The 22,787-nt window shown below is 45.0% G+C and overlaps 1 protein-coding gene across 7 annotated transcripts in view; it reads left to right on the top strand.

Annotated features, from left to right (window-relative positions):
• LOC147009897 (collagen alpha-1(XIV) chain-like) overlaps nt 1–22,358 on the top strand; it is a 165,066-nt gene extending 142,708 nt beyond the window's left edge. For all 7 annotated transcript variants that reach the window (XM_085861478.1, XM_085861475.1, XM_085861481.1 and 4 more), the window contains 12 exons: nt 225–278; nt 1,547–1,642; nt 2,828–2,881; nt 3,194–3,247; nt 4,839–4,892; nt 5,058–5,129; nt 6,047–6,082; nt 14,241–14,307; nt 14,525–14,713; nt 17,729–17,806; nt 20,969–21,124; nt 21,292–22,358. In XM_085861478.1, the coding sequence (XP_085717604.1) occupies nt 225–278; nt 1,547–1,642; nt 2,828–2,881; nt 3,194–3,247; nt 4,839–4,892; nt 5,058–5,129; nt 6,047–6,082; nt 14,241–14,307; nt 14,525–14,713; nt 17,729–17,806; nt 20,969–21,124; nt 21,292–21,314 (933 nt within the window). In that variant the 3' untranslated portion in view covers nt 21,315–22,358. The remainder of the gene's footprint in view (nt 1–224; nt 279–1,546; nt 1,643–2,827; nt 2,882–3,193; nt 3,248–4,838; nt 4,893–5,057; nt 5,130–6,046; nt 6,083–14,240; nt 14,308–14,524; nt 14,714–17,728; nt 17,807–20,968; nt 21,125–21,291) is intronic.
• Nucleotides 22,359–22,787: the final 429 nt, after the last annotated feature.

Here is a 22,787-nt window from a genome sequence, read left to right as displayed (position 1 = left end):
CTCTCACTTTGTGCAAAAAAAACCGATCAGCTTTTCAGTGGAAAGCATTCCACCTGTCACAGGTAAGATTAATGAGCATTGTCAGTCTGTGAGCAACAGCCTGTTTGTTAGCATGGTCAGCTTGGTTATATTGGCTTGGAATTACTTGAAATGAGTTTCCAGTGTCTGTATTTTGCCAGGTTTAAAGCCGCGCCATCTCTGACCTTCTCTCCCACTATCCCTAGGGAAGAATTGGGCCAAGGGGACAGACGGGCATACCTGGAGGAGTCGGACCACAGGTGGGTCAATGGAATTCATTTTCTTTATACCCCCGCTGCTAGAAAGAGGATTATGGATGGAAAATGTGGTACTGTATATGGAAAGAAAGGGCAAAATATAATATGCTATAAAAAGGAGAATGCCAAAAGGTATCGCAGCCAACTGAGTTTAACGGTGCCAGGAGTCATACTGCTTCACTTAAACGACCGACAGATAACACCTGTAGTCTCCGGACTCATAATGGCATGATGGACATACAGATGCTGTACTTTCCCTGATCGATGCACAAGACTCTCGTGAGGAGGAGTCAATACGAAAACGAGAAACGAAGGATCAGAGGGATTTTAAACTTTTTTTATTCAATGTTTTTATTTACAGGAACGAGACTCATGGAAGAGCAGGGTATAAGTAACAGTGGGACAAACATCAAGGGAATGAATGAACAAGAAAGGAGGACATTGACGATGGGAGGAAACACTGAAACTCGCAAGTAAGTTGGTTAGGTTAGGAAAGGTTAACGGGGATAGAAAGATCATGGGTCAGAATTGGAGGTGACGCAAGATGCTGGTACACTGCTTGCTTGAAGCCCCAGAGGGAATATTGAGACGGAACAGCTTCTGGAAGGTGTTTCCATAAACGGGAGAATCAAGGAATTAAGGAGTTGAGGAGTGCAGTCAGCCTGGATTTTTGAAGTTTAACTTGGAGAGGGTTGCTGGAAGGACGTGTGTGCATCCTCGAGTTGCTGGGGAGGGTTGGAAGGCTGAGAGAGCAGAGGGAGCAGAGGGAGCAGAGGGAGCAATATTGGAGAAGAGAAGATAAAAAACAGAAAGACCACCAACGTGCCTGCGATGTGAAAGCAACCCACTTTGCACTTTGGCCTCATCATGGGCGATTCCAACAATTTTAAGAGCTTTACATTCCAAGTAAAGAAAAGCAGAAGTCGAGGATCAGAAAATATCCAAAATGTTCTACAAAGTGCAGGTTTCTGTTGTGATCAGTTGTGTGGATCGCATCAATGTGCTGCAGAAGTGGAAGAGCCTGGGAACGTGACTTCAATTTTAAACCCAACAAAAAGAATTTCACAGGTTCACTCATCACGCGTGACGCGCGTTAACATACCAGACTCCTCGGAAAAATTGGTCTCCAATTTGCATTGGATTTTCCTACCATGGAAATATGCTCTTTTACACTAATATCGTACCATGATAGTGCTGTGATACACATACACTACTGTGATGGAGTCCTTATAACCTCCGGCACGTTCTTGCTGTATTCCCCGTTACATTAGGGAGTACCCGGTTCTCGAGGTGATACAGGACCACCTGGACCCTATGGCCCACCAGGTCCTCAGGGACCCAACGGTATTTCAATCCCAGGTGACCCGGTACGTATCCGCTTGAAGATCAATAAACTCAGCAACACAGTGAGTTGTGTAGTTATCGATCCACGATAGCAGTGTCTCATTGTAGTGTCCATCCTGCTGCCCTTTATCCTCATGAACAGCACTTGATCAAACACATTTCCTCTGGTCGTATTGTGTTATGAGCCCCCATTGGACTTGGTCTGAAATGGGGGCTTATAATGGATTTGGTCTCGATTTTTGTGTCTGTACGTGCATGCATGCGTGCGTCCTCAACCATTTCTCGGACATGCATTTACCGATTTTATTCGTACGTTGCAGAAAAACAACACATGATGGTGTACATTTGCACGTCGTTTTGTTTCGAGATCAGATCCAAGATGGCCGACTGGCAGCCATTTTGTTACTTAAATGTATCCCCAACCATTTTTCAGACATGCGCGGTCCGAATTTGTTCAAACTTGCCACAAGCACAGCACATGATGGCATACACTTGCACCTCGTCTTATTTTGAAATCTGATCAAAGATGGCTGACTGGTAGACTGGTAGACTGGCAGCCATTTTACTTGTAAATCAATATGGGCTATCCCTTTAACTCTGTTCAGCAAAATTACTAAAACAATGGGGGCGGTGACATTTTATGTCTTTTTACTTGTTTCTCATAGGATTTGTGGAGACTCCTGTCAAAAAGATTTGATTCTGGTCATGTTTCATGAAAATGTTGGGGGGGGGGGGTGTTTGAAAGGGTCACTATCACCGATATAGCAACTGTGATCCTATATTAAGGCAAAAAAAAAAAATGAAGCTTTTTTCATAATTTGGTTTGCACCTTCTATCGCAATTGCCATCTTGAAACCGCATACATATCATGTGTCTAAAGATGCCAGAAATTTTGACCCTCTGTCGTGTGCCTCATAACTTCTTCTCCCCACTACCATTCTCCTCCTTACTCCTACTGACTCCAAACCTCCTTTCGTTTTACTCCCGACCCTCCTCATAACTTTCCAACCTCATAACTGTCCTTGTCTCTCCTATCTTTCCCACTTCCCTTCCACCTTTCAATTTCCGCTGCAGACGTGTACCGAATATGCAGACAGCTCATCATTCATATTCCACTACAGCCTATGCTTTTCATCCTTACATCCCACAACATCCAAATTTCCAGTCCCACAATTCCAACATGCCTTACCACTGTCTTCACACCGCAGGGCTCACCAGGGGTGAAAGGAGCGAGAGGATCACCTGGTGTTCCTGGGTTGCTGGTAGGCAGCATGATCTTTGCCCCTAATGAAGCTCTTTTTGTTTCACCAACTTTTTCTCTATCCTCATCTTTTGCTTTTTGTTTTTATGCCTCCGCTGACAAAGTCGCTGAAGGCATTATGTTTTCGAGTTATCTGTCCGTCCGTGCTAATTTTCTGTTTTCTCTGCAACTGCTTATCCGATTGACACAAAATTGTCACCACAGGTGCAACTACTCATGTAGAATGTTTTAATGATAATTATGATGTCATGAGTCACGTAGTGTGATTCACGTGTAATTGCTGTCTTTTGTTCATGTCTTTCTTCCTACCCAGGGAGCACCTGGTCCCAAAGGACCTTCTGGCAGACATGGACTTACAGGCCCAAGGGTAAGAGGAATGTGTGTAATTGGAATCATTATTAGTATCTGCTTTGTGATGTAATTATGCTTCGGATTAACTTGTTCACCTTCCTATCCCACAAGTCAGCCAGTTTCAGGATGACCAGTAATCTGCAAATTATTTCAACCTTTTACACATTTGTTTAGTCTACTACATGTGTACCTTTTACTTGAAACTTCCTCTTTATAGTAATCTATCTATAATTCCAGAAATCTCTGTGTGTGTCTGTCTGTCTGTTTGTCTGTGTGTCTGTCTGTCTGTCTGTCTGTCTGCGACCGCCGTTTCTCGACGACCGCTGGTCCAATCTCATTGAAACTTGCCAGGAATATTGCCGGGGACCCACGGATGTGCCTTTTCGAGGTTTGATATCGATCGGACGAGCGGTTCCCAAGTTACGGCCATTTATCTGTCGACCAATGACAAGACATGGTGCTATGACGTCACGAATGACATCACAATTAATGTTTGTTTATTTATTTATTTTTTTCACGTTTGATGGTCCGATCTGATTTAAACTTGCCAGGAATATTGCTGGGGACCCGCGGATGTGCCTTTTCGAGGTTTGATATTAATCGGACGAGCAGTTTCCAAGTTATGGCCATTTATCTGTCGACCAATATCTGCGAGAGAGGGGGACGGGAGAGGGGGGGATGAGAGTGGGGACGAGAGAGAGGGGCGAGAGACTAGGGGGGATAGAGGGGGGAGAGAGAGGGGGTGAGAGAGAGAGGGGTGAGAGAGGGGGATGAGAGTGGAGGGGGGATGAGAGTGGGGGCGAGAGAGGGGGGATGAGAGTGGGGGGCAAGAGAGGGGGATGAGAGTGGGGGGTGAGAGAGGGGGATGAGAGTGGGGGGGCGAGAGAGGGGGCGAGAGAGGGGGGGCGAGAGAGGGGGGCAAGAGAGGGCTGCACATACTGGCACTCTCCTACGGGCACTCACCTACGGGCACGCACCTACGGGCCCGTACTAGTTCACCAAATTCAGTTAACCCTCCTAACTGCTTCTTTTTTTTATTTTTATTTTTTAACCTTGATAGCTATTTAATGGCATCGTGAGTAACAGTGTGTGGTTCTTTAAGCCCTACCTGGAACCGCCTCTGTTGGCATTCTTCCACCACACATGCGACTGTCTGATCCGAGTTGCCTAAACATTGAAATTACAATAATCTGGAAAAATGAGTGCTTGGGAATGGGGTCATTTAGAGTGGAAGAGATCATGAGTAATTGACCTGTAATTACTGAAAAGGTGCTCACTTGGTTTGAATGGTCTCAGGTGGGGGGGGGGGGTTAACCTCTGAAAGGTTTAAGGTGACAAGATATTGGAATAAGGTCTTCCAGAGGTTGCACCTGCAAATCCAAGCATGTTAGTGCAGTGGCATCGCACACATAATTTGGAGATCGTGTTGAAGAACAGTACATTAACATCGGGCCCAAAGTAACAATCGTCGACCAGCATCTGATATCCTGAAATAAAAGTGTAACTTGCACGACAACCATGTGACATCTCTTTTCAGTTTCATTGCAGGAAAGTCCAGACTATCTGATCAATCGCTCAATAATCTCTTATATTGTCGGTTTGTGCAGGGACCGCAGGGCAAGGATGGACCTCCAGGACAAATCGGCTTGACGGGCCCACAGGTGAGACCAACACGTCGATGATGCATTAACAATGACTGTAAAACATCTTGGAATTAGCACGGTTACGTTTCCATGACATAATGGAGGATGGTATTTGAACTTACATCAGTGTGTTGATCGATGACGTGATCATGTTCCGTTTTACTCTTGACCGCCTGTTTCTAGGGAAATCCTGGAGCACCTGGGATTTCCGGACCAATTGGAAAGCCGGGACCTTCTGGGGATCCTGGCATCAAGGTGATCATTGCGATCGGCTTGGAGACCCATGGATTTCGCATTTTCACAAATCATTCCTGGCTTCTTCCTGTTCCTTCCTTGCATTTCAGTGTCCCTTTTGAGGGAGTAGCGAGATTGTGAAAAGGCTTTAAGAGATATTATTGATGGGAGGATAACCGACAACGCAGTATACCAAAGCTTCGCTTGGCCCCAGCTGGTTGACTTGCCGTTTTATTTTTCGGATTTTTATCCCTCCACAGCTCGCAAATCCTTCCTGCTGAGATTAAATGTACGGTATCAGTCGTAACTCCTCCGTCTCTTTTTATTATTGCTGTCCCCCTTTCTCTCCCTGCTCGTCACTTTGGCTGAGACGTCTCATTGGCCAAGAGCAAGCATGAGCTATGTGGTTGAGTCATAACAGCAAAGAGAAATATTTTCCAGCTGTGTATTTATTTATTTATTTATTTCTCACTTGGCCTTCTGGTGCCCTGTTGATGGAATCTGCTTCTTGACCGTTTCTTCTCGTGCTTTGTCCTTGAGACTATACTTGTACTATTTGTTTGGATATGGAGACGAATTCATCTCCAAAGATGATTTTCTTCTTCGCCTTCTTCTTCTGGCACGGTCTTACCAACCTGATATTTACATTGATCTCTCAAGTTATTGTCAATAAGATGGCTCTCTCTCATAACTGTTTGAGGATCATAAAACTTTCTTTAGTCGTTTTGTTTTGATGTCCTGCTTCGTAAACAGGTTTCCCAGGTCAGTATCCATCATGACAACCAAGGATTTGCTTTAGGGTGAATATTTTGAGGCTCGTATTTGGTTGGTCAATCACCGTGTTTCGGTCGTTGCTTTTCCCATGATTTGCATTGTGCTGATGAGATGTTGCATTCGCAAAGGACTCTGTGCCCCCTTCTCCCTTTTCTCTGTTACAGGGCAAGGTGGGGTTAAAGGGAGAAAAAGGAGAGAGGGTGAGTTCCTCGTTTTTATCAGGAGATCTCCTTTTTGTAAAGGGAATGGTAAAAAAGGCACGACAGAGATGAGAGCTTTGAAGTGGCAGATATAGTGAGGGGTCACCAACATGTCATCGCATCAGTCATCGGCTGAAAGACAAGTTCAGGCTCAGTTCTTCCCCAAGCCACTCTTGTCTTGTGTTTTTATCTCAGTTCCCCATATTATATGATCTTCCATTCTTCATTTAATCCAGAACCATCATTCATTTCCTCCCTCTCGATCATTTGTCCTTTCATCCACCCTTCCGACACCTCTTCCAACACAATAATCTCCTCTCTGCACATGTCCACTCCAATTCATTTGTCTTTGAAAAAAAATGAAATCGATCAAACTATGTTCTTATATTTTTGCCAACATTATTTTACCAACATTATTTTACCAACATTATTTTACCAACATTATTTTACCAACATTATTTTACCAACATTATTTTACCAACATTATTTTTATTTTTGCCTCATTACATGTTTGTTGTTGTGTAAACACATCATTGTCTCCGTGCATCTCCAAACTCACAATGCATAGCTTTCAAGAAGCCAAACATATTGTTTCTTTCCTTATAACCACCCTTAGTTTCGACCATCTTGTTTAACCTTCCTTGGTTTCACAACCATATTGCATATCAAATTCTTCACTCAAGTTTCATTCCTCTCTCTCTCTCTCTCTCTCTCTCTCTCTCTCTCTCTCTCTCTCTCTCTCTCTCTCTCTCTCTCTCTCTCTCTCTCTCTCTCTCTCTCTCTCTCTCTGTCTCTGTCTCTGTCTCTGTCTCTGTCTCTGTCTCTGTCTCTGTCTCTGTCTCTGTCTCTGTCTCTCCCCTCTCTCTCTCTCTCCCCTCTCTCTGTCTGTCTGTCTGTCTGTCTGTCTCTCTCTCTCTCTTTCCCTCTTTCCCTCTTTCCCTCTTCAGTTGTCCAGTTAATAACCTCTTCCTGCAGTTAGATGCAGCTTTCCCCCATTGCAATACCAGCTCTCCCCCTTCTTGGGATGTCATTCCCCTTCTGCAGTCATTATACTTCCCAGATATTCGAGTTGTCTCACCTGATCCATTGTTTATTACTTACTAGTACGGGCACGTAGGTGCGTAAACGATGACTGAATTTGGGGAATTATTTCAATTAGATCGGACCAACCGTATCATGAATGGCCATAACTTGGGAAACACCTGGGAAACATATTCAGGTCTCCAGTGTCAATTGTGACGTCATATCAAATGAAGAAGAATTGTGACGCCCCCTCTCTCTCGCTCCCCCCTCGTCTCACCCCTCCTCTCTCCCCCCTCCTCTCTCCCCCTCCTCTCTCGCCCCTCTCCCTCGCCCCTCTCTCTTGCCCCCACTCCCACCCCCTCTCTCACACCCCCTCACACCCCCTCTCTCGCTCTCTCTCTCGTCCCCACTCCCACCCCCTCTCTCTCCCCCTAGTCTCGCCCTTCCTCTCTCCCCCTCCTCTCTCGCCCCTCTCTCTCTCTCTCACCCCCACTCTCATCCCCCCTCTCCCGTCCCTCCTCTCTCGCAGATATTGGTCGACAGATAAATGGCCGTAACTTGGAAACCGCTCGTCCGATTAATATCAAACCTCGAAAAGGCACATCCGCGGGTCCCCAGCAATATTCATGGCAAGTTTCGTTCAGATCGGACCGTCAATCTTGCAAAAAAAAAATAAAAAAAAAAAATACATAAATAAACATTAATTGTGACGTTTTTCGTGACGTCATAGCACCGTGTCTTGTCATTGGTCGACAGATAAATGGCCGTAACTTGGGAACTGCTTATCCGATTAATATCAAACCTTGAAAAGGCACATCCACGGGTCCCCAGCAATATTCCTGGCAAGTTTCAATCACATCGGACCGTCAATCGTGCAAATTTTTAAAAATAAGAAATAAATAAATAAATAAACATTAATTGTGACATCATTCGTGATGTCATAGCAACGTGTCCTGTCATTGGTCGCCAGATAAGTGGCCATAACTTGGGAACCGCTCATCCGATCGATATCAAACCTCGAAAAGGCACATCCGCGGGTCCCCGGCAATATTCCTGGCAAGTTTCAATCCGATCGGACCGGTGGTCGTCCGGTTATTAATAATTTGGGAAAAAATTGGCATGATATGGTGAGAAGGTGGAACGACACCTTCAGCTGCCATATATACACCTTTTCAACACTGAAAAGCAGTAAAATGGCCGTAACTTTGGAACCGCTTGTCCGATCGATATCAACCCTCGAAAAGGCACATCCGCGGGTCCCCGGCAATATTCCTGGCAAGTTTTGATGACATCGGACTGGCGGTCGTCGAGAAACGGCGGTCGCAGACAGACAGACAGACAGACACACAGAGATTGCTAGAATTCCAGATAGATTAAAAATAGAGCAGCACTCGGTTGAGCACATTCCTCCGCCAGGCTGAAAAGTTTATGTTTTGTATTCCACGAATCGACCACATCTAGATCCGGACCTCCAAAATCTCATTGGCTTGTTCTTCCACACACCCAACTCATCCACCAAGTTTCGTCCGAATCCGTCCACAACTTTTTTTGAAATATCTTGCTATATATCGTTTTTGGCCCTATCTCTCAATGATGAAGAATCACTCAAAGAATTAAAAAATTCTGGTATCCACATCTAGATCTTCCCTAAAATCTAACCAATTTGTCTTTGTCACACACGCAACTTGTCAATCAAATCTGTCCATAACTGCGGAAGATATCCTACTCACAAACAGAGGTGAAAAACATAACCCCCATCCACCTTCGGTGGCAGAGCTAATAATCATTCTTCCACCTGCGTGTCTCGGTCCCATCATACATTTTGTCTTCCCCAAATCGATATTCATTGGATTAAGCCATTGCTACAGCATTTAGACTGTCTCCCAACAACGGACAGTCCGTTCAACAGTACTTGGCACCAAGATTTTGTGATTAGCAAATCTGACAGCTTTCATTAGTTGACCTTCAACCCTGACTCTTTCCTCCACCTGACTGAACGCTTCCTTTACCAAATGGGTTCTCCGCACACATCGTACAGCACAGGTGACAGGTAGCAACATTGTCAGACTCCTCTTCCAATCACTCCTGCCTCTGGCTCTCCATCTACCACCATAACTCTTACAGTTTGTCTGAAATATAGAGTTTTTATGTATCAAGCATCCATCTTTCCCATCTACACCAACATTCTTTACTATCTCCATCTCACACTATCAAAGTCTTTTTGAAACTCCAGTAAGCAAATGTACACCATACAATCTTGATTTATGTTTCAAACTCTTACACAGGACTCCCATTACTCGTGTTTCCTCTTGTTCCACACCATCTGCAAAACCTAAATTGACCTTTAGCCAAGATATTGCTTCGCTTTTCCTCTTAACCTTCTTGTGAGCAATCTGACGTAATGGTCTTTGAGGCATGTGGTATCGGATCGTCGGTATGAAACTCGTTAGACCTTTGCTGTGGCATTTGGCTTCTTTTCCACGGAGGCAAAATTATTCTTTTAATTTAGTCGTCAGGTGATTCCCCTTTGAGGTGCATGTTTTACACAAGTCAATAAGGTGGTTTGTTGCCTCCTCTCCGATATGTTTCATCAATTCTGATGGAATATCACCGGTGTCAACGTCTTTCCATCCTTGAGCTCGTTTATCGCAACCCCCACTTCACGTTCAAAAGAACCAGGGCTGATTCCATTAATTTCCACCTCCTGTTCCTTCATTTCTATTCTGATATCAACTGCCTTTTCCTCCTTGGCATGAGTGCTAATATGAGAATATGGAAAATCAGTTCTCTTACAAAGAAGTTCAACACAAGAGGAGGCTATTGGGCCCATTACGCCTGCACGATGGTTGTTTGCCCATTAGCCCCATCACGCCTGCACGATGGTTGTTTGCCCATTAGCCCCATCACGCCTGCACGATGGTTGTTTTCCCATTCAGCCCATCAGGCCTGCACGATGGTTGTTTTCCCATTGGGCCCATCGGGCCTGCACTCTGGTTACTTGCCTATGGGGGCGATCAGGCCTACACGATGGTTGTTTGCCTATTGGGCCCATCAGGCCTGCACTATGGTTGTTTGCCTATTTGTGCCCATCAGGCCTGCACGATGGTTGTTTGCCCATTCGGCCCATCACGCCTGCACTATGGTTGTTTGCCCATGAGGCCCATCAGGCCTGCACTATGGTTGGTGCCTATTGGGCCCATCAGGCCTACACGATGGTTGTTTTCCCATTGGGCCCATCAGGCCTGCACTATGGTTGTTTGCCCATTAGGCCCCTCAGGCCTGCACTATGGTTGTTTGCCCATTAGGCCCCTCAGGCCTGCACTATGTTCATTTGCCCATTAGGCCCATCAGGCCTGCACTATGGTTGTTTGCCCATTGGGCCCATCAGGCCTGCACTATGGTTGTTTGCCCATTTGGCCCATCAGCCTACACTCTGGTTGTTTCTCCATTGGGCCCATCAGGCCTACACGATGGTTGTTTGCCCATTGGGCCCATCAGGCCGACACGATGGTTGTTTTCCCATTGGGCCCATCGGGCCTGCACTCTGGTTGTTTGCCTATGGGGGCGATCAGGCCTACACGATGGTTGTTTGCCTATTGGGCCCATCAGGCCGGCACTATGGTTGTTTGCCTATTGGGCCCATCAGGCCTGCACTATGGTTGTTTGCCCATTAAGCCTGCACTATGATTGTTGCCCATTGGGCCCATCAGGCCTACACGATGGTTGTTTCCCCATTGGGCCCATCAGGCCGACACTATGGTTGTTTGCCTCTTGGGCCCATCAGGCCTACATGATGGTTGTTTCCCATTAGGCCCATCAGGCCGACACGATGGTTGTTTCCCCATTAGGCCCATCAGGCCGACACGATGGTTGTTGGCCCATGCTCGGTCCATTTAAATGCTGAGTGTCAAGCAAGGAAGCAGCATGTATCAATTTCAAAGTGTTTTTTTTATGACTCGGCCAAGGTTTGAACCGTTCTAACCACCGGCCTCCCAGACTTAGAACAGCCGCTCTAACCATTACACCACCAAGTCTGGTTAACAGATGTTCTTGCCATCTTTTTTACATCAGTTTGATCATACAATTTGCTGACTTGCTTATTATCCAATCGTGCCATAGAGCACAAATAAGAGGAGGAGGAGATTGGGACCATACTCTGTGGAGAGCGTTGGTGCTGCTTAAGCAGTCTCCTTGGCGATTGGGCACAATCCTGGACAGGTCACCACTCCGACACAGTATACCAGCATGCTGGCACTCATTTTGCCGACCTCGGAAGGATGACAGGCTGAGTTAACCCCACCTGGTATTAATTCAACAGCTGAGCAGGATTTGAACTCGGTACCCTAGGATCCAAAGCCCACCACCCCAACCATTAAGCCAACACCAGGAATATAGTATATGAATCTACCAACAAACTCTCTGCACCTTCGTCGGTCCTGGGCCCACCATCCTATTTCTCTCCACATGACCTTCAGCTTTCATTTCCTTCTTGACAGTGCATCACCAGGTCTCTCGAGGTGGTCCAGCCCTTCACTCCCCATCAGGTGCCCACCACATTGCCCTTTTCAGTATATTTTCATTCTCCATACTTACAACATTCCAAGCTATGTACTTACTAGCTATTCATCCTCCATACTATTCATTCATGCACAATGCACATACTACTCATTCCATGAAGATGAACAAATTCCGAGTTTTGATTTCTTCTGTGAGCTTTTCTTCCCTGTTAAGTCTTTCTACCTCCTCATTACCAGCCACGTCTAACCAGAAAATTCTCAGGATCTTCTTATGGCTGCTGTATATGAAAGACTAGAATTTGTTGATCATTCATTGGTCGTTCATGATTATTTTTATCCCCTGCCAACTGGGATATAGAAATGGGTTCCGTCCGTCCGTCCGTCCGTCACATTTCGTTTCCGGAGCTTAACTCCAAATCCCCTCAAGATATATTTACGAAATTTGGTACACATATCAAGCAAGTGGTGAACTGGTGCCTTTTCATATTTTCTAATTGATAGGTCACATGGTTTGGCAGCCATGTTGGATTCAAGAAAAATATTAATTTTTATTGGGTCGACTCTCAATCCGTATCTGTTTGTTTAATTCATTCGCCTCACTCTCAAACCACAATCCAGCTCTCTCTCTCATATCTAATTCCACCAAATCCTCATATTGTTCCTTCAAGAAAATTTCTCCAGCTCGATCGGCCGCTCTCCTGAGCTCGTTGTTTGATCTCCCGTACATTTTTCAGCCTTCGTCTGCATTCACATCTTATCGAGCATTTCGTTGGTGATCCATGGTTTCCTAATATGTCCCCCCCCCCCACCCCTTTACCTTAAACCAAGGTGTGCTTATCACTTTCCCAGAGAGTCAATTTCAGCCTGAACCATCTCTCATTTACACTCCTCATTGACATTTGAATTTCCTCCATTTTCTTATTGGTCTCTTCTCTGAATCTTACCCTTTTGAAAATTTTTTAAACTCTTCCAAATTCCACCTCTTCATGGATGGATCACACTTCCCTCTCTTCACTTTTGGTGAAGCCTCCGTCACAATTCAAAGCTGTGGTCTGAATTGAGGTCAGTATAAGTATGAGATTGAGGATTCTTCACACGATTACGGAATATCTATTTCACCGAAACGTAGAGTTGATGGCTGTGAGGATAGCCGAAAGTGTTTGAGCACTCGGTGTTTCGCAGGTAGGGTAGTTAATCACACGGGTTCCGTTCCTCAGATGGACGTCAAACAAGGCACTGTGACTGCTAGGATTAGTTGGTGGACATTAGAGATCCCACGGTGATGTTTTTTTTTGGAAAAATACCTCATTGACCCCCCCCCCCAAGTACATTGGCCTCATATAGTCACTCATGAAATCACTTTCCATCTCACATTGCAAACTCTCAAAATATTGAAGTCTTCCCTTCCACATTATTTATTTATTTATTTATTTATCGATGTTCTCACCTTCCCCAGCTCAAAATCATTGATGCCATTTTTGCCACCCATTCAGATTATTCGTCCAGGTTCCAAAGTTCAGGGAGGAGGGTTCCAAAGTCCCCCGAGAGGCTCGAAACCTCTCCTTGCATGTTTAGAGGTCCCATTGACGTTGTTTACCCTTGCACTTGAGATTTGAGCATTTGAACGAGGAATTAGTCGTTGAAGTGGCTTCCCATAAACCGACCCCACGGTTTAGTTTTGGAGTGCCTTCCCCCGTGTGAGCTGCCAATTGAGGGTAAAGATCCCTTACTTTCCTTCTGTGCGCCTTTACCACCGTGGAGGATCCATAGTGTCATTCTTGCACTTCATCTGGTAACCCCGAGCAGGGCCTTTACGGGATACAACAAAGCGTAGCCAGGTGAGCACAGGCACGATGGCCTAGACGTACAGTAGGTACGCACACTCGCCTCGAAGCCGTTTAGCTTGGGATTGAATCCCGACCCAACTATAAACTGTCATGCCAGTGTTTCACAGGCAGGTTGATTCATCAATGTGTGTCGTCTCTCGGTTGGACGTTAAACTGGCATCCCTTCTGCAGGCACGAGTTGATGGGCGTTAAAGATCCCATGGTGTCCTTTTCAAAGAGTAGGTGAGCTATCGCCAGCACCATTGCCAAATTCCTGCTCCAACCTACAGGGGGAACTGCATCAGTGGAACAGCCACGCCCTCAGCCAATAATGCTACCCCGCAACATGATGCTGCAACGAAAGAAAAATGAATAATCTCAACCTGTGGCATATAGGGGACAACCATCCCCCCTGAATTGGCACTGAATGGCCACCATTCGCGATCGTTGGCCTACTCTAATACAGAATTAACCATGATGAAGTCTTTGCCTCCTCCTCTTCTGTAATGTGTAAGATGCAGATGGCCTGTTGGAGATTATTTTAGAAATCGATATGGATTAATGGCGAAAGAAGCTGGAACACGTTGGATGGAGATGGTGGAGAATGTGATCATGATGATGAATATTATGGACATTACGGGTTGGGCCGTTTAGCAATCCCTTATAAACACCGAACTCATGATGCTGGGATGCACGTGCTGTATGTGTAAGTGAACTCCCAAAAATAGGCCGTAGACAATGCGAAAAACAAATCAATGAATACACGGTGGTGTTCACGTGTTTCATTCGCAGGGTGACATCCAAAGCCACAATCTAGTCCGGACCATTGCACAGCAGATCTGCGAAAGACTCATCAATTGTGAGTTCCTTTTAACAGTTTTGAATGGTCACTTAAAAAAATCACGACGTAGTGCAGATTCCACTGTGAATTTTGATTGGTCACTCCGCATTCTCCTCATGCTCCTCAATGCCTTGTGCCACTGCAGTCTCAGGACCATAAGAGCACATTTATGATGAGAATCATTGTTTGACATCTCCATCTGTCCTTTTTTTTTTTTCTTTTTCTTCATTGATAGCTCACGTGCGACATGTCAGCTCCATGATCAACAACATCCCGAACAACCACCATCCTCCTCGTCTCATCTCGGGACCTCCTGGTCCTCCCGGCTCATCCGGCAGGGTAGGACAACCAGGGTCACCAGGCCTCAGGGGTGTTCCAGGCTTTCCGGGCTCACCTGGCTCACCTGGCATCATGGGCGAGAAGGGTGAGCGAATACAGCACGACCTAGATCTTTGGGGATTTACACCCCTCTATCAAAAGCAGAAGGATTGCCATTCCTAATTCCTCTTATGCATTGTTCTGAAATATATATATATATATATATATATATATATATATATATATATATATATATATATATTTAATCCAGGCATCAGATCTCATGGGGGAAATGGGTCAACAGATACAGATTGCGGTCAAGGGGAAACAGTAGGGATGATATCCGGTGTGAATCACAGCACAAGAGCAGTGTGCTCTTGGATGGGAAGGATGGGAACAGGGTCTCCGGGTATCCAGTAAAGCCGAGAGGTAGGAATGAGAGAGTCATGAGCTCGCAGTGAGCAACAGACTTAAAATCCTGGAACGAAGAGTTTGAGCTGACACATTCAGGAAGATCGCATTGGGGAAACAAGATGGGGTGGAATGAATGGAGACATGGAAGTGACCTTTAAGTTTGAACTTGGGAGGCAGGGGGTTGGGAGGAGTGGGGGGTTAATAAGGAAATGGTTGCTGGTAGCTATTGGTGCTTTTACAACTATTTTGAAAACAAACACAGCACCACCACTGTTTAGCATAGCAAGAAGTTGCCGCTTGGACTGTAAGTCATGGCGGAAATGCCGCCTTTCATTTCGTGACTTACTGACGGTCCAGAATTTGGTTACTTTGGCCAGCGACGCCGTATTCCCTGTCCCTGACGCTACTCCAGCAGCAAGGCAACTTTCTCACTTTGCCAATGATTTTACACCCACCACAAATCAAGCTTAAAGAAATTGTTGTGGAGGAAAAGGAAATATGAATCTTTGGGGGATTTGCACGTCGTTGGAATTTGGAAGGATGAGAAAAATACTTTTGGCGACTGTATTTATATATTTGTCCGCTTCCAGGATTTTTTATATTTTTATTCAATTTTTGGTATTAACTTTTATTATTTTTATTTATTTGTGCTGTATTTTATTTATATGTTTGTTATTTATTTATTATATGATGAATTGCACGTTGGACCGGTGCTTTTCATCCCCATGCTTTTTGAAAAACAAAAAAACAGGGGATATTGTGATCAGCTCCCTCCCTCTGTCTGTCTGTCTGTCTGTCTGTCTGTCTGTCTGTCTGTCTGCCTGTCCGTCCGTCCGTCATGCTATCTCCTCGACGGTTGTGCAGAAATTCACCAGAATCAGCACATGGCAAGAGGATGCAAGAGCAGTGTCATTTTGGCCCTGTCCCCCTGGGCATGGTCAAAGGGTCAAATCCTGAAAATTGCAATTCCAGGCACATTTTTAAACACTTGAAACTGAAACTTGTAGATGCAATCAACATTGGGAGACCCATGAAATATGGAACGATTTTTTGGATTTGACCCCCCCCCCCCCGATTCATGCTCCAGGGGGTGCAGGGCTATGCGTCCCAGGTGCCAAAACGAGGGGAAAAAAAGGTTTTATCTCTAAATTTTATGTTGGGTCATTCCTGGTGGAACTTTTTGTCATCTTTCAACAGTTGCTTTAGGTGGGAAGCATAGGGATTTGCTCTGGCATGCCATCGACTTTGCTCTTGTTTTAATTGTGTTTAAGCAATTTATGGTTACCGCATATATGCAGAATGCAGCATTTGTTTAGCCGTCCCAACTTGCTTTTTTTTTAATGAGACTGCATTAAGTCCCTGTGGAGATGGTTCAACTGTAAGGGCTCTTGGCTTGGCGTTTCAGGATTTTGATGAAGGAGCCCTGATATGCGTCCAAGTCAGGATGTTGTGTGAGTTTAAGTGCAACCTGAAGGTGGTGTGATTCCCGGCATAGTGTCACCCATTGCTCTAACATTTCGTAATGGTGCGCTAGGTCATGTGGCCGAGATGGGTTGTAGAAGTAGTCTAGGTTAGTTTCTGTAGTGCATTCTGTATGTAGTAGAAACTGCAGCCACAGAAAGCCATTGAGACGGAGGTTTGATGTTCATTTGAGATCCAGATCAGCAGTGAGTATTCATTATACTCATAACCTACACCTTGGTGACTGTAGAAAAGTCCTTAAGGGTGCCTGGCTTATACCCTATTCTTTTAGCTATGGTATTGATATGATTGGCCCAGATGAGCTGCTGATTCATGACCACCACGTCCCCCTTTCACAGTGTATTGTGATGGTGGTGCCTTTAAAAATCTGGGGCATCGAGCTGACATTTTTCAGGTCTGAACGTCAAGTTAGCGCCACTTACCACCTGACAGCAACCCCTCCACCCCGCTCCCAATTTTTTTTTTTTTTACACAATTACACTAGCCTGGCTACACAACTACACCTTTGTGATTAATTCTTTCTGAAAGTTGCAGTGAATTTTTTTTTATGCTTCCACCAACAAAGTAGCCAGAAGCATATTTTCAGGTTGTCCGTCCGACTGTCTGTCCATCCCTCCGTGCGTCCATGATGGATACTTTTTGTTACCTCATTAACTTAAGAACAACTGAAGGGATCTAAGTCAAACTTGGTACAAGTATGTATAATGATGTAAAGATGAACTGATTAGATTTTGAGGTCAAAATATCAAAGGTCGAGGTCATGTTAGGTAAAAATTATGTTTTGCCGTGCTAACTTGTGAACCAGTGATGGGATTTTGACCAAACTTGGTATAAGTGGACAGTATGATGCAAAGATGAACTGATTAGATGGTAGCATCAAGAGGTCAAAGGTCATGTCAGGTAAAAATGTGATACTTGACAACAGCTGAAGGGATTCAAATGAAGCTTGGTACAAGTATGTATAATGATGTAATAATGTGGGCGAAGGCATATCTGTCGACGTCACGACGTCGTCGAGTGCCATTCTAGTTTTGGTGCTAAAAACTATCACAATATTTTATTACAATGAACCTTGAAAACAATGTTGAGATAAATATCCTCCAATGATGCGATGCACCTAAACAGTGACTCCAGAAAGCCCTGGGAATATAGTTTGATGATTTTAAACAATTGTGTGATACTTATTGACATAAAGTTGTGCCGTTGTTTGTTTGTGTATGTGCAGGATTCCCTGGACCCAAGGGAGAGAGGGGTGTTGCAGGTTTTGGTTTGAGTGGACCTGCAGGACCTCCAGGAAGACCAGGTATGCACTTGCAATTTGTGCAATTAAGGCCTGTGTTTTAGTCTCGGAGCTCATCTCTTCATTAAATAGTGTTTGCTCAATCGTCCATTCCGCCGCGTGCTTAATCCTACACACCTTACACACCACTCTACTTAAGTATTTCGAGATATAATTGTTTTTTCGATCTATTTTGTCATCATCGGCACGGAGCAGATGCCCCCTCCGCCATCATCGAGTGACCCGCATATGCCTCATTGAGTCTTCGAGTACAAGCCCCTTCAACTGTTGGCCCACCAGCAATCTTTCACTTCTTCCCTTGGTTTTGAAGTTTCTGAAGAGCCTTTGAGTGAACTGATGGTTGTTGCTTCAAGAACCAGTCATTAGCAGTGGGAATGACATCATGACTTGTGTTGAAGTGCTTTCTGCTTCGATGTTCCCTTCAGTCGAAAGAGGAACAAGTCTGATCTTAAATTTAGGTTTTGGAAGTGGGGGGGGGGGTGAGGGGGAGGTGTATGGAGGACTCCCAACTTCTTCAAGTGAAAAAAAGCTTTTACTCTCACGTGTTTCTTCATTTGACCAGCATGGATGACTCGGGTATATTCCAAACAATGCAAAGTGAAAGATGTGTCAGTGGGCTCGGATTTGACGTGACCACATCCATAAAGCAGATATATCTGGGAAAAATTATCCCGGTCTCAACGCTCCATCGAGTTTGGGTCTGGGACAATCCAATCACCCGTTTGCAAGTTCAAACTCGAAATCATCTCAAAATGCAAAGCCCGTCCGCGTCCGCGTCCGCTTTGTACTCAAACTAAAGTTGATGAAAACGTCAGTTCATTAAAAAAAATTGTACTTTTTATTCATTTGTGTTCTCCAATTATTGGCTGCTCTTAGAGCACCCTTATTCTGGACATTTCCATCTGTCTGTCTGTTCGTGAAACTTTGGGCAAGCCTCGAGGCTAAACCACTCAACCGATTCCAATGAAACTTGGTAGGTCGGACCAATATTTCTGGGAATCGTGTGCTTTTGAATATGGGACCACGGGCCCTCGCAACGGCCCTTTAAAGTGTTCTGTGTGTTCAGAGTTCTGTGTGCAATCTATCGAGCTCCCTTCATGCCAATTTGCAGCCCTAACAAAAAAATCTTTGTTGGAGGAGATAGGTTTTGGGCGAGTACATGTCGAACATTTCAGAAACGGTTAATTGCGAATATCTCTAAGAGAAAGTGTCTGATTTTGATGAAACTTGGGTGAAATGTGTACAATGTGGCTAGCATGTACACAAAAATGAATGGTTGCTTTGTACACCTCCGTTGCTTAGCAACAGCTAAAATACTTTATCATACATCGTACACTTACTGTGGACTGTACAAAAAAATCAATACCTCCGAAACTGGACCTCTGAGGGACCTGTTTTTTTGTGCCCAAGGAGAATGTCTTACAGCATCATATAAAAAAATAAAATCTTTAGCGAATAGATAAATGGAATTACCAGGGCTGCCATTTGTTGGAGTCTCTTTGGAAACATGCCTGAAATTTCACAAGGTGGGTTTCTGGGCGCAAACTAAGAGGGCTGTGATAATCATATTTATTGTGCTAAATTGATTGATAGCATGTACATGAATATCGGCTAGTCGCGTCGGCCAGCTTTCCATCTAGAGCGAGCAGCCATGTCGCCTACCGGCTTGTCATCATAAAAGTTTGTTGAAGATGTGATGACAATTAAGCTTAATTGGGAAAATGTTTTGGTTTGGATAGTAATTAAAGGAACATGGAAGCGTTAAAAAAAACAGGGCATCTCGTTCTTGATACGCTGCAGCCGGGCTATCAGTATGACCTTGCCCTTTCGCCCTTTGACTGAATTTTTAATTATTTTCTCCATATTCTCATAATAAAGGTTTGTTGAACAAAAGCTCCTCAAATGAGAAAAAAAAGTGATGGTCTGGACACACACACACACACACACACACACACACACACACACACACACACACACACACACACACACACACACACACACACACACACACACAATGGCAAGACAACTTGCTGTCCCTCTGATGGAGATTCTTTAAAAGTACTTTTTCCAACATAGATTATAATTATTATGAGGAGCATGGACGACTTCACGTTTATGGAGTCTATGACTACTACTATGACTTACTGGCTCCAATTATCTTAACCTTCTTGTGGGATCAGCCAGAGTGAGCCAGGGGACGTTTTTCGCCCAAGCCTTTCAAAAACCACCTGCATGTGAAACACCGGGACGACGGTTTACAGCCGGGTCGAGATTCAAACCCAAACTGGACAGCTCGTCGGCGAGAGTGCATCGAATCTGCCAGGCCACTTTCATGTGCAGAGTATTTGTTGAAATTCTGCCTGCGACCATCGTGCCATTTTGTGCAGTAGCTGTGACAACCGACCCTCATGATCATCGGATTATATTCTCCGAGTGAAATGAGAGATATTTTGCTTTAAAATACAATGGAGTCGAGGAAGCTAAAAGGAATTGGAAGAGCATGAGAGCCAAACCGAAAAGAGTAAAGGCAAACGAGTTAATTAGAACGGCACTCGGTAGAGCGCACACCTCTGCCAGGTTGACAGTCTACGTTGTGTATTCCACTGATAGGCTGGAACTGCATCCGGACCTCAATCAAAATCTAATCCGCTTGTTCTTGTCACGTACCCAACTCATCCGCATTGTTTTGTCACAATCCGTCCACAACTTTTTGAGATGTCCTGCTCACAGACAGACAGATACACAGACAGGAGGGAAAACATAACATCCGTCCACCTTCAGTGGCGGAGGTAAAAATCACACACATTGGCCCCTGGTCATTTCCTTTGACGTCAAATTGTATTTTTGCAAAAACAAACAGCTCAGAAGAATTTGGTAAACTCATCAGGAAAGCAAAGATGTGCTCTGTGGAGATTTTGAGCGGAAAACATCTAGGGGCAATTTCAACCGTCATTACGTCCAGTATTGGACTCCGTTTGAGAACAGATCGGCCGCTCTCGGTTTGACAAACTTGTGGCTGTCATTGTGCCCTGCCTGGACTCGACTCGATCCGAACACACATCGATTGCTCTTCACCTGCGTGACATCAAACATGCGCAAGGTTTCTTCACCTTACTTTGTCAGGTGGATTTTAACCTAATGTTTCATTTACCCTTCGCTTCCCAGGAACTGTTGGAAAGGGTAAGCCAGGACGGCAGGGCATGAGAGGTCTCCCAGGCCCGGCTGGAGTACCAGCTCGCCATGGAACCCCTGGCAATAAGGGACCACCTGGACCCCCTGGATACTGCAATGCTGCTCAGTGTGCTGGCTACAGTTTTGGGGGTAAGGTTTTCCATGTATCTTCTAATTTTGCGATGATCTTATGAGTTTATTTAATTTTGATGTTATATTAATTCCGATGTTCCCTTTGTTTCCCCACTCACCTACCTTATATTGCCTCCTCTCTATCATCTATCAACCTATATCTACCTCTCTCTCTCTCTATCCAGGAATTCCCTATAATAATCACTGAGGATCGTGGCTGCGATATGAACAAACGATGCAACATGAAGTTTACTCTTACTTTCTTCATCTCACGCGACATCTTCCCTCCCCACATGTGTCCGTGTTGTTCTGTTTCCATCACCACATCTTAAACACCGCATCAATGATTCCTTTGTTGTATCTCTGCACGTCAACGTACAAATGTCACAACTTTTGATATCGCAACACCCGATTCACTCCGTAACGCAGCCGACATCACTACTTTCTATGCGGCCCCCGAACCACCTCCGAGGTGTTTTCACGACACCGAATCGATAAAACAGGCTCAGCACTCAAAAGTGAGAACACCCACCCAATAGCGACAGGTGAATGGAGGAGGTCCCCGAGCCCTTGCCGTCAATCTCATGAATACAGTGGAGTGAAAACGAACCCACTTTGCATTCCAGTGGCACACCGAAGAAAACACACGTATAAAAAAACCCACAACAATCGTGTTGGGCAAACATCGGTGAAGAATGGACGTCCTCGTGCCGAAACTGAGGTCACAGACGATTTGCTTCTTTCGTGAAATTCAGGACGGTGACCACGGTCACGGCATATGTAAGCGAGTGTGCGTAGGCCAATCGGTAAGGTTGTCTTTAGTATGCCTATTTATACGAGTACTAGTCCCTTTCGGTTGCAGTTCGTGTGTAAGATGCTTTCTGTCGATTTATTTGTTTTTTGAATACTTTGTGCCACGTTTATGGCTACCCTATTGTTTACCTTTTGTGTACCTTTTGAGTCGAGGGTTTGGGAATGAGGCTGGATTTTTGCTGTGATGTCACTGGCAGAAAAAAAAAATTATATGTATAGCACGCGGCAAGGCTGACTTGCTTGGGTCATTCTGCCAGGATGGAAACCTGGCACTGGGATCGTGACCATAAATTTGAACCAGGATGAGACGGACGATGGCCTTTTGCCATCGGACTGTCTCGCGCGGGTCGATGGGAAGGAATATTTATTATGTGATGTATCATGACTTGTGGGCATAGTTGTAAAATAAATGTCACACGAGGAAAAAAACCCAAAACAATTCGGGTAACATTCTCGTTTCTGTTTCTGCTTAAGGGCCTCTCGTGTCCTCAGTGTCCGAGTACACCGACCGGTTCCTTTTGAATGATCCTCGTCCAAGGTAAAATGAACCTCGCCGGCCCTAATTGCGATTCTTTCAAAAACGACGTCGTGGAAGACTTGTGCCTGCAGCGCGTGGAATCGGGTTTCGGTGGAAAAGCTTTTAAATCTCTCAGTTTCGGTGTTGTTTTTTTTTTCCATGTAAACGCTTCGAGGCTCCGAGATACAGCCAGAGTTTCCAGACCTCCGAAGAACAGGCTTTGAAAATAATATTCCATGAGGGAATCGTCTCGGTCGATTTGACAATTCACGAGTCACCGCAACAGGGGCCTCGACCACCGTTGAACAGAGATTTGTCTCAAACTGCCTTCTGCAACTGTTGGCGAGTTCA

The sequence above is a fragment of the Eptatretus burgeri genome, chromosome 17, assembly GCF_056783735.1.
Source record: "Eptatretus burgeri isolate ZD-2024b chromosome 17, Ebu_testis_v1, whole genome shotgun sequence".
NCBI lineage: Eukaryota > Metazoa > Chordata > Myxini > Myxiniformes > Myxinidae > Eptatretus > Eptatretus burgeri.
The sequence above is the reverse complement of the archived record's forward strand: the minus strand, read 5'-3'. Positions and strand labels throughout refer to the sequence as shown.